Source organism: Ostrinia nubilalis, chromosome 11, assembly GCF_963855985.1.
Source record: "Ostrinia nubilalis chromosome 11, ilOstNubi1.1, whole genome shotgun sequence".
Taxonomy (NCBI): domain Eukaryota; kingdom Metazoa; phylum Arthropoda; class Insecta; order Lepidoptera; family Crambidae; genus Ostrinia; species Ostrinia nubilalis.
In genome coordinates this window covers 7,710,505-7,727,618 of record NC_087098.1, presented here as the reverse complement: position 1 = coordinate 7,727,618, position 17,114 = coordinate 7,710,505, and the positions used below count along the sequence as shown (strand labels likewise).

At 47.9% G+C, this 17,114-nt stretch overlaps 1 protein-coding gene across 1 annotated transcript in view; it reads left to right on the top strand.

Annotated features, from left to right (window-relative positions):
• The window catches only part of LOC135075982 (proto-oncogene tyrosine-protein kinase ROS), a 39,335-nt gene that overhangs the window by 15,903 nt on the left and 6,318 nt on the right, over positions 1 to 17,114 (top strand). The window contains 36 exon segments of the mRNA XM_063970429.1: positions 13 to 414; positions 503 to 597; positions 692 to 830; positions 907 to 1,108; positions 1,181 to 1,370; positions 1,456 to 1,574; positions 2,547 to 2,742; positions 3,173 to 3,339; positions 3,803 to 3,990; positions 4,057 to 4,217; positions 4,485 to 4,665; positions 6,870 to 7,086; positions 7,343 to 7,612; positions 7,697 to 7,902; positions 7,980 to 8,815; positions 8,889 to 9,029; positions 9,329 to 9,569; positions 9,867 to 9,998; positions 10,739 to 10,932; positions 10,986 to 11,087; positions 11,259 to 11,360; positions 11,414 to 11,515; positions 11,569 to 11,670; positions 11,724 to 11,825; positions 11,879 to 11,980; positions 12,034 to 12,135; positions 12,189 to 12,290; positions 12,344 to 12,445; positions 13,222 to 13,357; positions 13,456 to 13,580; positions 13,895 to 14,110; positions 14,512 to 14,617; positions 14,663 to 14,728; positions 14,828 to 14,919; positions 15,427 to 15,585; positions 16,498 to 16,637. Coding sequence (XP_063826499.1) covers positions 13 to 414; positions 503 to 597; positions 692 to 830; positions 907 to 1,108; positions 1,181 to 1,370; positions 1,456 to 1,574; positions 2,547 to 2,742; positions 3,173 to 3,339; positions 3,803 to 3,990; positions 4,057 to 4,217; positions 4,485 to 4,665; positions 6,870 to 7,086; positions 7,343 to 7,612; positions 7,697 to 7,902; positions 7,980 to 8,815; positions 8,889 to 9,029; positions 9,329 to 9,569; positions 9,867 to 9,998; positions 10,739 to 10,932; positions 10,986 to 11,087; positions 11,259 to 11,360; positions 11,414 to 11,515; positions 11,569 to 11,670; positions 11,724 to 11,825; positions 11,879 to 11,980; positions 12,034 to 12,135; positions 12,189 to 12,290; positions 12,344 to 12,445; positions 13,222 to 13,357; positions 13,456 to 13,580; positions 13,895 to 14,110; positions 14,512 to 14,617; positions 14,663 to 14,728; positions 14,828 to 14,919; positions 15,427 to 15,585; positions 16,498 to 16,637 — 6,235 coding nt within the window.

The window sequence follows — 17,114 nt, the reverse complement described above, 5'->3', positions numbered from 1 at the left end:
TTTATATTGCAGCCGTGAAGTGACAGACTTTCGAAGCAACATTCAAACACCAATGTTTCTATCGACTCGCTCAATAGCATACGCAGGTGGACTTTTCTACTGGACAAATGGTGGAGAGATGTTGACCGAAGAATATCATGCTGAAAGTGACAGTTACTTTCATAACGAGTACCCTTTAGCATACAATTCCAAGTTAATAGCAACGCGCCAAGTATTGGTAGCGCTTAGAAGCTGTCAACCAATACCGGTTCCAGTGAATCCACCGATTGGAGTACAAAGTGTGATGGGCATAAGCCGGGCAAAAGTGGCGTGGTCTCCACCACACTTGCTAGGACACCAAGGAAGCGGAGCGTGGCAGCAATGGACGTACCATCTTCAACTTATACACTCGCCCTCTGGAGATACCATTGACATGTAATGTGTTTCGAAGATATAATTTTTATACTTTAACCCATTTTCTAAATACCAAGCACTTCATCTTAAACTTTTAATTTGATTTCAGTAAAAACATCAGTGATTCTGGGTATATTGTCGAAAACCTGGAACAAGACGCCGAATACACGATTAGAGTAGCAGCTATTACACCATCTGGATCAGGTAATCACTGAAGAAGTGTGAAGATTAACAAGTTCTGTTATTAATAACGAATTTTTGATCATACCATTGACTTGTATTTATTGTATTTTTTCAGGTCCATGGTCTTCCGGATTTGTAGGTAAAACCTTAGCGTCTTCACCAACAAACCTTCACAGCACATTATTATGGTCCGGTCCCGATGGACTCCTACAAACTGATCTTAGTGGCGACAATTTGCAAACATTGATACACGGGTATGTAATATAATCACGCATTGCTCACTCAAGTCTATGAATTAGTTCAACATATTAATCAAATACCGTTATCTAGGGGGCATCTCAGAGAACTACACATAACTGATATCTCTTGGTACCGGGACAAGCTCTACCTAGTAACTAATGCTTCGACCGTAATGTGGTACAACACTACATCTCACGCCAGAGGTTTGATGCCCAATATGGACAATGTTGGGAGTTTGGCAGTCGATTGGGTTGGGAAGAAAATTTACTGGTCAAACCCTAAGCAACAGTTGGTAAGATTTTATAAAGTGATGATGACCTTAATGGTAGACTTGACATAAATACAATAATGTTTATATTTGTAGATAACTAGAGGCAATTTTGATGGCGGTAACAGAGAACCAGTGCCAATAGTAACAGTAGCAAAAGAACTGACAATAGACTCTCTTGGAGCGTATATTTACTGGAACACAGGGCACGCAGTTGAAGCGGCAAAGCTGAATGGAGAGAACAAGATGGTTTACTATCCGGCGCAATTATTTAGTGGGAAGCAAGGTGCGAACAAATATAATACATGAATCTACTTAATATTATAATTTCCTCTAAGTTTTCGTTTGTTAAGTACATGTTTTATTTCTAGTGATGGGATTGACGGCTGATTTAGAAAATAAATGGCTTTACTGGTTGGTTCGAAGTTACGATGGATCTGAATTGCACCGTGCGCCTAGTGCAGACCTCATTGCACATGGCGTCACTGAGGTTTGTATGCAGAATGAAACCACTACCTATGTCCTGTGTGGTCCTCGAGCTAAGCTAATAGATGACGCGAGCTTTGTCGAGTAATTTTTCACCTTCTTATGTATTGCCTTGTATTTCTCTTTTAGTTGCTTAGGTTAGAGTTAAAGTTAGAGGCGTTCGTCCTCCTGTAATGATAAATAGATCGATAAATCGTTAGTTGCAAGCACAGTCACCGCTCTGCCAAGAGCGTAACGAATAAGAAAAAGAAGCACAGTAACACAATTAGCAAATATTTACATTAGTTAGCTTGAATTACAGAAGACAGCTAGAGAAGTCTGAAGATAAGACTAAATTACACAGCACATCAGACTTAATTTTTGTTGCAAAATAACGTCTATTATGAAGCCACGATAGCCGAACGGTGAAGGGGTCGGACTGGCCGACTCGTGATCCGGGGAACACGGGTTCGGTCCCCGCCGCCGCTCGACTATTGCGGTGAGCTCACTCGTGATACAAGCATATTTAGCTTAGTACGAGGGCCTAACGGGACTATTAGTAATTTGTGTAATAACAAATTCGTTCGTTCGTTTCAGCCGAATGACGTCCACTGCTGGACAAAGGCCTCCCTTCAAGGATTTCCACAAAGACCGGTCCTGCGCCGCTTGCATCCAGGTACCTCCCGCGACCTTCACCAGATCGTCGGTCCACCTAGTGGGAGGCCTGCCCACGCTACGTCTTCCAGCTCGTGGTCGCCACTCAAGAACTTTCCTGCCCCAGCGGCCATCAGCTCTTCGAGCTATGTGCCCCGCCCACTGCCACTTGATTTTAGCGATTCTGCGGGCTATGTCAGTCACTCTGGTTCTCCTACGGATCTCCTCATTTCTGATTTGATCACGCAGGGAATTACAAATTAAATTACTAATAATCTTAAAAAAAAATGTAACGACGTAATATACCACTGCCAGTGTTTACCTTGACGTGTGTACCTTGCAGATCTCCGGGACCCTAGTGACCCGTTTAGCCGGGACAGCGACCCTGGGTCCGCTGTGCTACTTCAGCGAGCGGCTGGTGTGGGTGCAGGACGCGTCGCGAGCAGTGGTGTCCGACCTCGAGGGAAAGTACACGGCGGCGCTGGTGCCCAGGGTGCATGTTATCGCAGTGAGGGACCCCACGCTGCATGCTAACAGCGGTATGTTTAATTTTGTGTTTGTACTAATGTGTATAATATAGTTGAATAATCATAATACTCGTACTATGTATCGTCCATCCAGAGCATATTTTACATCAAACCTTGAATCGACTTTTGGGAGTCGTTTCCTAAAATACGACCTTACAGTTACATTGTGTGAACCGGCTTCAGTTTATCACTATCACTAAATATTATAAAACAAAAGTCGCTTTTCTGTCTGTCTGTCCCTATGTAAGCTTAGATCTTTAAAACTACGCAACGAATTTTTTTAATAGATAGAGTGATTCAAGAGGAACATTTATATGTATAAAACATGCATATAATAGAAGAGAAAAGCCGGGAAAATCAACACAACGTTAGTTATGTTTGCTCGTTTAAGCTCTCTACTTTAAATATTTTTTTGGATCTAGCTTAAAATCTTGTCTTACAGAATCCCTAATAGCCATCCCAGAGACGATCGACGCGTCTTCCATCGTGGTAGCGGGCGAGTGGGACTCGTTCAACGTGACGTGGGCGCCCGCGCGGCGCGTCAACGTCAACAACAGCCGCGTGTACTATGACGTCAGTCTTAACTTCCCGGGCCAGCACAAGATCGAGGTAGGAATTAATAACTGATAGATTTTCCTGATGAACTTGAAGATGCTTTATTATATTTGTACCCTTTACACTAGGGTAGGCTGGTTGTCTCGATGATGTATGAATTTTAAGTTGTATAGATAGAGCCAACATCGCTTTGAATACGCGGAAATTACGCTATTTTTTGTTTTTTATGCTATGATACTTGACAAACTGACCACTGTAGATTTATTAACAACTTAGCATATTTTCCGTCCAATAAAAAACCCACCTAAGCAGTGACTTTATTTGTCATTCTGAGACCACGTGAGATGATCTCCATAACAAAAAAGCTCATTCCTATGTACAGTGAGTACCGTGTTTGAGTCTCACCTCACAGCGTATTCCTCCATTTCTAATTAAAACCTATTCAAGCACAGACTGTAATTGTAACTCTAAAGACAACAACGCAAGATGAAGCCCCTAAAAAGACTTCCCATTCCAGCGCACAGTGGAAGTTCCATGGGTGGAGGTCTCCCAACGGACCGTGGCTCCGTACAGTGCGTTGCAAGTGTCAGTGCGCGCGCACACAGCGTGGGGCGGTGGTGCGCCGGCGCGGGCCCTCGCGCACTCGCCGCAAGCGCCGCCCGCCGAGCCCAGATCGCCGCGGCTTTATATACAACCTGCTACCAGGTAAGATGAACTCCTTAAGATATAAGCCTATCCCAGGGCATTTCAGAGTAAGTGCCGTGTGTGGAGGTCTCACAACGGACCGTGGCTACGTACAGCGCGTTGCAAGTATCAGTGCGCGCGCACACAGCCTGGGGCGGTGGTGCGCCGGCGCGGGCCCTCGCGCACTCGCCGCAAGCGCCGCCCGCCGCGCCTCGATCGCCGCGGCTTTATATACAACCTGCTACCAGGTAAGATGAACTTACTAACATAAAGGCCCATTCCAACATAGGTACAGTGAAAGTTCTTGAAGGGCAGGAAAGTTCTTGAGTGGCGATCAAACTGCCGGAAGACGTAGCGTGGGCAGGCCTCCCACTTGGTGGACCGACGATCTGGTGAAGGCCGCGGGAGGTGCCTGGATGCGAGCGGCGCAGAACCGGTCTTTGTGGAAATCCTTGGGAGAGGCCTTTGTCCAGCAGTGGACGTCTTTCGGCTGAAACGAACGAACTAACGAACAGTGAAAGTGCCATGGGTGGAGGTCTCCCAACGGACCGTGGCTCCGTACAGTGCGTTGCAAGTGTCAGTGCGCGCGCACACAGCCTGGGGCGGTGGTGCGCCGGCGCGGGCCCTCGCGCACTCGCCGCAAGCGCCGCCCGCCGCGCCTCGATCGCCGCGGCTTTATATACAACCTGCTACCAGGTAAGATGAATCCCCTAACATAAAGGATTAAAGCCCCGTTCCAGTGTAGGTACAGTGAAAGTGCCGTGGGTGGACTAGTCTCTCAGTGAACTGTGGCTCCATACAGCGCGTTGTAAGTATCAGTGCGCGCGCACACAGCGTGGGGCGGTGGTGCGCCGGCGCGGGCCCTCGCGCACTCGCCGCAAGCGCCGCCCGCCGCGCCAAGATCGCCTCGGCTTTATATACAACCTGCTACCAGGTAAGAAGAACTTCCTAACATAAAGGATTAAAGCCCCATTCCAGTGTAGGTACAGTGAAAGTGACGTGGGTGGAGATTTCACAGCGCACCGTGGCTCCGTACAGTGCGTTGCAAGTGTCAGTGCGCGCGCACACAGCCTGGGGCGGTGGTGCGCCGGCGCCGCCCGCCGCGCCATGATCGCCGCGGCTTTATACAGTGTGTCCGGGCATGTAGTGATCAAACTTTAAGGGCGTAATCTATGGACAATTTTATCGATGAAAATACTTCAAATTTGGGGCTTGACCCATTTCTCGCAAAATTACATGGATTTAAGTTTTGAATTTTAAGTTTTCACCTCTTCCTTCAAAAACAAGTGATAGCGTGGGTAGCTTAACACTAATAAGCAAACATTTTATATCATGCAATAGCCAATAAAATTATCTATTATCAGAAGTAGAAAACAGATACAAGTTTCATACATTTTAAGGGAGTAAGAATGGATTTAATTAGAAAAAAACATGACTTTTTTCACTTCTTTTTCAGTTATTTTCCAACACAAGAAAAACCAGGTCGTTAAGGTATGTTTTATTTGCATTGTATTATTAGTATTTGAGCTATTCTACAAAACGAATGTAAATTTATTAGTCTACGTCTATTAGTTTTGACGTTATTGCTAAACAAAGATACCCCTTCCCAGCGGTTTCCATAGCGCACGCGACATGCGAAAATGCACTGCCTGAAAGAATCACACAACCTATTCCGATTACTATGGAAACCGCTGGGAAGGGGTATCTTTGTTCAACAATTACGTCAAAACTAATAGACGTAGACTAATAAATTTACATTCGTTTTGTAGAATAGCTCAAATACTAATTAATACATTGCAAATAAAACATACCTTAACGACCTGGTTTTTCTTGTGTTGGAAAATAACTGAAAAAGAAGTGAAAAAAGTCATGTATTTTTCTAATTAAAACCATTCTTAATCCCATAAAATGTATGAAACTTGTGTCTGTTTTCTACTTCTACTAATAGATAATTTTATTGGCTATCGCATGATATAAAATATTTGGTTATTAATGTTAAGCTACGAACGCTTTCACTTGTTTTTGAAGGAAGAGGTGAAAACTAAAAATTAAAACTTAAATCCTTGTAATTTTGAGATAAATGGGTCAAGCCCCAAATTTTTGAAGTATTTTTATCGATAAAATTGTCCCTAGATTTGGCCCTTAAAGTTTGATCACTACATGCCCGGACACACTGTATACAACCTGCTACCAGGTAAGGAACTCCTTAAGATATAAGCCCATCCCAGTGCATTGCAGTGTAAGTGCCGTGGGTGGAGGTCTCCCAAAGGACCGTGGCTCCGTACAGCGCGTTGACAGTATCTGTGCGCGCGCATACAACCTAGGCGCGCCTTTGAAAATAACGCTAAACAAATCTTTCATACAGGTATGCAGGTGTCGTAGCGTAGGTGCTACGAGAAAGCTACAAGTGCGATACCGGTCCGCTACGAAGCAACTGTAGAGAAACTTTCTATCGCCACGAAAACTAGTAGAAGTTTAGTTTTTTAAAGGTTTCACAATGCATGAGTGTAGACAAATCAAAGAAAAGGGCGCAACATGAAAAATCTCTCAAGAGGTCTCAAAGCGTACTTACCTACTTACAATATTACGAATTTACGAATACATAAGTGCAATCCGCACGAAACTATATTATTAAAAAAAAAATGAATAAATCTATCATTCACGTGTCGTAGCCAAGCTGCTACGAGCTACGGATCTACGAGAAACTTCACTGACTCGAAGCTGTGCGTTACCTGTTTGCTACGAACGAAGCAATAAATTGCAGAAAAACGTTTCTATTCTCGCGAAAAAATTTACGTTTCACTTTATAGTAGACTTCGTCTGCTTTGACCTTCGCGAATTAAGACCGAATTTAAAAAAAGAACGGAACGTCATGTTAGAGCTTCTTATTTCGATTGCAGCGGTGGTTCTCTCTCTGCAATATTCCGCTGGGATCCCCCGGCGCGCGCTAACGGCTTGATCCGTGGGTACGAAGCCCAATGTTGGACACAGCCATCGTCCGGCCGCGCCCCGGAACCTGCGGGGAAGCCCTCCGCCTGTGCAGATGCGCGCCTTTCGCCGACGCATACGCAACTCATGCTTAAGGACCTTGAAAACGCGTCGTCTTATTTCTTCCAGGCAAGTTGAACTTATATTTTTAAATGTAATTTAATTCGATTAGATATCATTAGGCTGTTGACGCCTGTGGCTGACACCAATAAACTGTAAAACACAACTGAAAAGATCAGAAAATTCTGGCTGAAAACTGTAAATCAGTTTTGTAGAGGCAATATCTTTCTTTTCCATGCAAAATATAAAAAAAGTGTGTCAATTATGACTGGAGTATCAACTATCATGTTACTTATTAGTAACCTATTGTGATAATTTCGTACAGGTCCGCGCCTTCACAGACGCTGGATTCGGACAATATTCTGAAGTGGTCTCATCATCATCAGACGAAATAAACCCCGTACCAAAAGTCATAGTATCGTCGCAAGAGTCTATCAGAATAGTGGACTTGGATTCAGGGGAGAGCGAAACGATTCCGAAAAGTATGGGTATTCCTATAGATTTTGCCGTCTCTATCGAAGAAAATATCGTATACTGGGTTAACAACTTGGAAGAAATATTTTCGTCGAGGATTAATGGAAGTGGCCATTACAAGGTAAGAAGAGCAAGTCAATTTGATCGACTTATGTACTTAGGTACTTTTTTAAATCGTCAATGTTAAATTACCGTTATGTTTTAGCTAACATCTATAAATGGGTCTGCTACGAGCATTACTCTGGACTGGGTCGGGCGATCCGTATACTGGGCGCAACTGGAAATGACGTCGGCCGAGTCCTACATCGTTTATAAAGCTGATCTCGGTATTCCAAACACGCGACCTCCAATCTCTCGTGTGTTCTCTAGGAGACAACCAATTTACAGCTTACAGGTTGCTCCTTTGAACAGGTAAATGAAAAACCTTAGTATATTTTTAAAATGTTTATAAACTTCTGCTACAATAACAGTTTTTATTTAACTCACAGGACACTGTACTGGTATGAAGAAAGCAGTCACCCAGGTCTGGGTACCATTATGACATCTAAATTAAACGGATCTAATATTAGAAGTTTCTTCAATAATACTTTGAAAACCAACGGTACACTGAAAGATTGCAACTGCCCCGAAAATCCTCAAGTAGCCAAGTCATTCATAGTTGACATGACGACCAGCCATCAAGAACTTTACTGGATAGATCCTTGGGTACACCAGATTCTCGCAGCAGATATGAATGGTTGCAAGTGTAGAGTCGTTGTTGACGCTACAGAAAAGAAAAAATACGGCTTTACACCGATGTCAATAACAGTAGATAGCAAATACGTGTACTGGTTCAATTCGACCGAGAAAGAAATATTTTACGCAATAAAAAACAAGAAACAAAAGCTGGAGCATGCGAAAACGTCACACGGCTACAAGATTATGGCGCTAGATCCAGCTAATCAACCTTATCCTCCAAGGCAGTGTTTGTTTCCTAAATCTCAGAATCTGCAACCGAAAGTTCTATCAAATTCGGCAAACAGTATCACACTCCAGATGCCAAAGGTTCATAAACCACAGCAATCACAATGCCGTAACTTAGAATACGAAATGCCTGCCACAGAATACACGATATACCACTACTTACAAGTGCCAGACAATATTACAAACTGTGATAGAGATACTTGTTCGTACATTACCACTACGAGATCTGATGTTATTGTAAATGAACTGAAACCTTTCACCAACTACTCTGTGATGCTGGAAGCAACAAATTACTACGCAAAACTTCACGAAATTAAACCACTTATCGGAGCATCTTTGATTCTTCAGACAGCAGCAGAAGGTACTTTCATTTTAATGTGGTATTTTTCAGGCCAATCTATTCATATCTAACGCATTCTCTCATTATTTTGTAGCTCCAACTGCACCAAAGAATGTGACTGCAATACCTATAAGCCCAGTACAAGCTCGCGTTGAATGGATTCCTGACCATGGACTGAAATATGAAGTGCATTGGCGGACTAACGACTCCACTACACTACCGCATAGACTCAAAGGTAAGCGCGTTGAAAATGTACTTAACTTTCCTAAGTCTTGTCTATCACTTCACTGCGCTATGGCCTCTTTTAAGAAATTTTCAATTGATTTTACGCTGGAAGCCAGCGTCGCGTCTTCCACATACGAGTATCTTCCAATTCACAAAATATTTCTATTCCCAGCTATACCAACATTTGTTTAGCGATGTATAAGTACATGAGAATGTAACAGACAAAAATCCGTAGTTAGTTAAACGTTTGTACGAGGATGGCAGCACGTCATATTCGAGGTGGTTACTTAACTATACGTTTTTTGGCAGAGCACAGTACGTTCGAGGTACCAGAGCCACGACAGGGGAGCGTGGTGGTGTCTCGACTAGCGGCCGGCACGCGCTACGCAGTGTGGGTGCGCGCGCGCTCCCCGCATAGTGCGCAGGCGGCCGACAGCGCACCCTTAGCTATGCGCACCTACCCCGCGCCGCCGCCGCTGCGCCGCGCCATGCCCTCGCCTACCCGCCTCCGTGTGGCTTGGACGCCGCCGACTACCTACAGCATCTATAGGTGAGACACAGCGCGCAGGCCGCCGACAGCGCGCCCTTAGCTATGCGCACCTACCCCGCGCCGCCGCCGCTGCGCCGCGCCATGCCATCGCCTACCCGCCTCCGTGTGGCTTGGACGCCGCCGACTACCTACAGCATCTATAGGTGAGACACAGCGCGCAGGCCGCCGACAGCGCGCCCTTAGCTATGCGCACCTACCCCGCGCCGCCGCCGCTGCGCCGCGCCATGCCATCGCCTACCCGCCTCCGTGTGGCTTGGACGCCGCCGACTACCTACAGCATCTATAGGTGAGACACAGCGCGCAGGCCGCCGACAGCGCGCCCTTAGCTATGCGCACCTACCCCGCGCCGCCGCCGCTGCGCCGCGCCATGCCCTCGCCTACCCGCCTCCGTGTGGCTTGGACGCCGCCGACTACCTACAGCATCTATAGGTGAGTCACATAGTGCGCAGGCGGCCGACAGCGCACCCTTAGCTATCACCTACCCCGCGCCGCCACCGCTGCGCCGCGCCATGCCATCGCCTACGCGCCTCCGTGTGGCTTGGACGCCGCCGACTGCCTACAGTATTTATAGGTAAGTCGTCTTTATTGCCTTAGCAATAAAGACATCTTAATGTAGCAGTAATTCTCCGAGTCCAACGGACCGGGCTATGCATTAAACCCACGAAAATTGGGGAAATTTGGACTACTGTATTTGCGCTCACTAGTTAGCGCCCCTGACGAGTGCCAGGACCTTACTCTACATACCACCCGTTGTGAAATACGATTGTCCTCTCGGATTTAGCGTTCATCAGTTGGCAACACTATCTTAGCTAAATATAAGCTAATAGCAATAAGTGACTCCTGTAGATTAAAGTCCCCTTAATGTACTATCGGCAACAGTGTTAACTGCCCATTGCCGGTCATGTCGTCTAGTTCTATAGCAAAGAATCACCATTTGATGAGGGCAAGAGCAAAAACGCAAATAGGTAGTTAAGACTGTGGCCGTACACAGTGGTACTAACTGGTGAGCCCAAATACGGGGCACCGTATCCTTGATTAATTTGTGATAGATTTTCTAGCTATTGTAGTATCAGTTTGTGGTCTAACCTACCACAGGTCCTAGAACCGAATCATTTGGACAGGCAAAGCAACGTATTTAAACAATATCTGACTTTAATATCACTCCCCAGATACAAAGTGGAATACACAGAAGCGAACACGGCGAACGGCACGTGGCGCGACTGCGTGGCGCGCGGCGACGAGTGGCTGGCCAGCGGCCTGCGCCCGCGCACGGCGTATCGCTTCCGTCTGCGCCTGCAGTACCTTCGCGATGCGCCGCCCTACTACTGGCCGGCTGACGACCGATTCACCTTTGAGACGCTCGGTTAGTGATGTGACAGCCCATCATAGTCCAGTAGACCTAAGCCTCACCTCAAGGCATGGACACGGCCTACCGCTTCCGTCTGCGCCTGCAGTACCTTCGCGACGCGCCGCCCTACTACTGGCCGGCTGACGACCGCTTCACCTTCGAGACGCTCGGTTAGTGATGTGAAGGCCCATCATAGTCCAGTAGACCTAGCCTCACCTCAAGGCATGGACACTGCCTACCGCTTCCGTCTGCGCCTGTAGTACCTGCGCTTCACCTTCGAGACGCTCGGTTAGTGTTGTGACAGCCCATCATAGTCCAGTAGACCTAAGCCTCACCTCAAGGCATGGACACGGCCTACCGCTTCCGTCTGCGCCTGCAGTACCTTCGCGACGCGCCGCCCTACTACTGGCCGGCTGACGACCGATTCACCTTCGAGACGCTCGGTTAGTGATGTGACAGCCCATCATAGTCCAGTAGACCTAAGCCTCTCCTCAAGGCATGGACACGGCCTACCGCTTCCGTCTGCGCCTGCAGTACCTTCGCGACGCGCCGCCCTACTACTGGCCGGCTGACGACCGATTCACCTTCGAGACGCTCGGTTAGTGATGTGACAGCCCATCATAGTCCAGTAGACCTAAGCCTCACCTCAAGGCATGGACACGGCCTACCGCTTCCGTCTGCGTCTGCAGTACCTTCGCGACGCGCCGCCCTACTACTGGCCGGCTGACGACCACTTCACGTTTGAGACGCTCGGTTAGTGATGTGACAGCCCATCATAGTCCAGTAAACCTAAGCCTCACCTCAAGGCATGGACACGGCCTACCGCTTCCGTCTGCGCCTGCAGTACCTTCGCGACGCGCCGCCCTACTACTGGCCGGCTGACGACCGATTCACCTTCGAGACGCTCGGTTAGTGATGTGACAGCCCATCATAGTCCAGTAGACCTAAGCCTCACCTCAAGGCATGGACACGGCCTACCGCTTCCGTCTGCGCCTGCAGTACCTTCGCGACGCGCCGCCCTACTACTGGCCGGCTGACGACCGATTCACCTTCGAGACGCTCGGTTAGTGATGTGACAGCCCATCATAGTCCAGTAGACCTAAGCCTCACCTCAAGGCATGGACACGGCCTACCGCTTCCGTCTGCGCCTGCAGTACCTTCGCGACGCGCCGCCCTACTACTGGCCGGCTGACGACCACTTCACGTTTGAGACGCTCGGTTAGTGATGTGACAGCCCATCATAGTCCAGTAGACCTAAGCCTCACCTCAAGGCATGGACACGGCCTACCGCTTCCGTCTGCGCCTGCAGTACCTTCGCGACGCGCCGCCCTACTACTGGCCGGCTGACGACCACTTCACGTTTGAGACGCTCGGTTAGTGATGTGACAGCCCATCATAGTCCAGTAGACCTAAGCCTCACCTCAAGGCATGGACACGGCCTACCGCTTCCGTCTGCGCCTGCAGTACCTTCGCGACGCGCCGCCCTACTACTGGCCGGCCGACGACCGATTCACCTTTGAGACGCTCGGTTAGTGCTGTGACAGCTGTTCACTGTAAAAGCGCAAGTTCTCCTGCATTTTTCATGCACAAACTTACTACAGATATTTGCCGTGATATGGTCTCCACTTCAGAACTTGTTTACTCCAACTTTCAGCGGTTCTGGAACAGATCTGGCCATCAGCATCAGCCCACTGCTGCTTTATCTATACTTATAATAAATCTGTAGAGAGGTCAATTCTGTACATGAAATATATTTTCAAAATAACTATCAGAGGGTGATTAGTGATCGATACTGATGCCAAAAATGCAATCAATAAAATTTTTGTCTGTCTGTCTGTCTGTCTGTCTGTCTGTCTGTCTGTCTGTCTGTCTGTCTGTATGTTCCTTATAGAAACAAAAACTACTTGACGGATTTTAACGAAACTTGTCACAATTATTCTTCGTACTCCTGGGCAGGTTATAGGATACTTAGGAATTCCCACGGGCACGGGAATTAGCGGGAAAATCCTTTTGTATGAAAAATCTAAACTGCTTAAGTTAGACGCTTGAAATTTGGCATGCAGGTACCTTAGTAAACTCAAAGCTTAGTTACAACAGGATATTGCAAAATTCCCACGGGAACGGGAGTTAGCGGGAAAAACATTGGTATGAAAAAATCTAAACCGCGTAAGATAGATGAAGGGGGTAAAACGGGATCCACGCGTACGAAGTCGCGGGCGGCCGCTAGTTATTATTAATTACTCTTAAGCCATCGTATCGTAGCTGTCAGAGCTTTTGCTAACCAATTAACCAATATTATTTTAGGCGACGTTCCCGGCCCTCCCGGGGCACTGCGAGTGGAAGCCGTGGGAGAGAGGGTGCTGCGAGCCTGGTGGTCGGAGCCCGACACACGGGGTGCACCGATAACTATGTATAGAGTTTGGGGCAGACCGCAACACAGGTAAAAACATAGATACCTACTTACCCAATTTAACATTCTTTACATGTGTGTCCAATCCAATAGTTTCGTATACATTTTCTTTCATCTTCTCTTTTCAGAGTCAATTACGTGAACGTGACTAACAATGTAAGCGAACTGTTACTCAGCTTACCTTCAGATATGCCCAAAGAAATGAAACTTCAAATTCTTCAAGAAGGCCTCGAATTGCTACATAACGGAACAGGTAAACTCCATACATTTAATATACTCGTATATTATAATTCAAATCAATCGTTTATTTGGAAGAATATAATATCATAGGTGCATGCAATTTCACAGTGCAGAACTATCATGTCATCAATCATTTTGTATTCTTCTACCTAATCAAGGGCAAATCCGAGTCGAAGGACCAAAAGTAACAAATTACCTTAACGTCCTGTTTTTTTCTAGACATGACTGTAATTTTTCGCACATACACGTACTGGCTGATAGGCACAACGGAAATGTCGGGAGGCTAAGATTTTTGAAGACATTAAAAGATTGTATTATCCCACACAGATACATATTGGCTGATAGGCGCAGGCGAAGTGTCTGAGGGCTACATAGCGCGGGTACAGGCTCGCAACAGCTACGGCTGGGGCGCGCTGTCGGCCGGCGCCGAGCTCGACGCCGCGCCGCTGGCACACGCGGCGCGCCCGCACCCCGCCGCGCTGGCCGTGGCCGTGGCCGTGCTGGCTGCGCTCGTGCTGGCTGTAGGCGCCGCCGTGTTCTACAGTGAGTATGATGTGCTAGTGGTCTAGTGTGGGAGGCTACATACAACAGCTGCGGCTGGGGCGCGCTGTCGGTCGGCGCCGAGCTCGACGCCGCGCCGCTGGCACATGCGGTGCGGTGCTGGCTGCTATTGTTCTGGCTGTAGGCGCCGCCGTGTTCTACAGTGAGTATGCTGTGTTACTGGTCTAGTATCAGAGGATACATGTGACCATATAGAGACGGCTGGAGCTCGTTCAACGCCACGCTGGCAGTGGCCGTGGCCGTGCTGGCTACTCTTGTACTGGCTGTAGGCGCTGCTGTGTTCTACAATGAGTATCTACAAGCCCTTGTCCAGCAGTGGACATCATTTGGCTGAAACGATGATGCCGTTCTAGTGGTTTAGTAACGGAGACTACACGCAACAGCTACGGCTGGGGCACGCTGTCGGTCGCAATCCGCTGCGCTGGCAGTGGCCGTGGCCGTGCTGGCTGCGCTCGTACTGGCTGTAGGCGCCGCCGTGTTCTACAGTGAGTATGTTGTCCTAGTGGTCTAGTGACGCGAGGCTACATACAACAGCTGCGGCTGGGGCGCGCTGTCGGCCGGCGCCGAGCTCGACGCCGCGCCGCTGGCACATGCGGTGCGGTGCTAGCTGCTCTTGTACTGGCTGTAGGCGCCGCCGTGTTCTACAGTGAGTATGCTGTGTTACTGGTCTAGTATCAGAGGATACATGTGACCATATAGAGACGGCTGGAGCTCGCTCAACGCCGCGCTGGCCGTGGCCGTGGCCGTGCTGGCCGCGCTCGTACTGGCTGTAGGCGCCGCCGTGTTCTACAGTGAGTACGCTGTGTTACTGGTCTAGTGTCGGAGGCTACATACAACAGCTGCGGCTGGGGCGCGCTGTCGGCCGGCGCCGAGCTCGACGCCGCACCGCTGGCACATGCGGTGCGGTGCTGGCTGCTCTTGTACTGGCTGTAGGCGCCGCCGTGTTCTACAGTGAGTATGCTGTGTTACTGGTCTAGTATCAGAGGATACATGTGACCATATAAAGACGGCTGAAGCTCGCTCAACGCCACGCTGGCAGTGGCCGTGGCTGTGCTGACTACTCTTGTACTGGCTGTAGGCGCTGCTGTGTTCTACAATGAGTATCTATCTACAGACCCTTGTCCAGCTGTGGACATCGTTTGGCTGAAACGATGATGCCGTTCTAGTGGTTTAGTAACGGAGACTACACGCAACAGCTACGGCTGGGGCACGTTATTGGCTGCACCCCGCCGCGCTCCCGTAGCCGTGGTCGTGCTGGCTGCGCTTGTACTGGCTGTAGGCGCTGCCGTGTTCTACAGTGAGTATGCAGTGTTACTGGTCTAGTATCAGAGGCTACATACAACAGCTGCGGCTGGGGCGCGCTGTCGGCCGGCGCCGAGCTCGACGCCGCGCCGCTGGCACATGCGGTGCGGTGCTGGCTGCTCTTGTACTGGCTGTAGGCGCCGCCGTGTTCTACAGTAAGTATGCAGTGTTACTGGTCTAGTATCAGAGGATACATGTGACCATATAGAGACGGCTGGAGCTCGTTCAATGCCACGCTGGCAGTGGCCGTGGCCGTGCTGGCTATTCTTGTACTGGCTGTAGGCGCTGCTGTGTTCTACAATGAGTATCTACAGGCCATTGTCCAGCTGTGGACATCATTTGGCTGAAACGATGATGCCGTTCTAGTGTCTTAGTAACGGAGACTACACGCAACAGCTACGGCTGGGGCACGTTATTGGCTACACCCCGCCGCGCTCCCGTAGCCGTGGTCGTGCTGGTTGCGCTTATACTGGCTGTAGGAGCTGCTGTGTTCTCAGTGAGTATCGTGCTACGGGACTCTTCCCACCGCTGCAACTCCTTTGTAGCTAGGATCTACGGCTTGACCGCCAATAAAAACCCAACCAGTGAAAGTCAAGTTTGTCACAAGTAAGTATCGTGGTAGTCACCTAGTGTCGGAGGCTACATGCAACTGACCGTGCTGGCCGCTTTCTTGCTGACCAGGGACGGGGAGATACCGTGTTCTACAGTATATGCGTCGTGCTAGCAGCTAGACAGAGGTTTAATGTCGGAGGCTATAATGTGGCCGCGTGCAAGCAACAATAGCTAAGGAAAGAAAGAAATAAAATACATTTATTTGGCACACTAGAACAACCAATTACAGAAATTAATACGTTAAAAAAATATGCCAAATAGGCTTCCACTCAGCATAATGCCGCAGTGCGTAGCACCGCGACCCTGGTTTTCAGTGGTCGCCTGGCTGGCTGCGTCGTAAAAATTTACAACTCTATGCATGTCATATGAAGACGGTGCGTCGTAGTTGAATATAGCTAAAGGACACTGAACCTATTGTATGAATTCAGAGTATACATTCTTTAATTTGTTTACAGCATACAACAATCGTTCTAAGAAGAAAGCGGCAATAGAAATGCAAATCCAGAACATTGTACCCAGAAGAGGTCCAGATGTTGAACTAGCTACGCTCCGACAGCTACCGATACGACACTCCACGAATATTCTTTATAACCAGGTAATAAAATAATTTGCTCAATAGGCATGCAATAACAGTCAACATTAGATTACATTTTACTAGCTCATAAAATATGACGTAAATGAAATACAACTGTAGGTACTACAGATAACCTTTTATAATATCTTACGCAGGGGACCTCTTGCGTACCTAAATTCATAAAATCAATTTATGGAAGACGTTTACCAGTCAAAACAATAAATAAGTATACAGGGTAAATTATTGTTAAAGTGTTAGTAACGGATCCAAAAACTGTAAGAAATAGTAAAAGCCAATATATTTTATGGAAGTTGAAAGGAATCTCGAGGCCAATAAGGTTATAAGTGAATCATTCCGTTTTCGAAATAGCTTATCCAGCTTTCAGCTTTTCTTATCGTAGCCACAGCTTTGGCGTATCTAGGGTTATTTTTCAGGGGGGCCTGGCCCCTGACATATCATGATACAGGAGGGAAATTATTACCAAATGTTGATGATGAT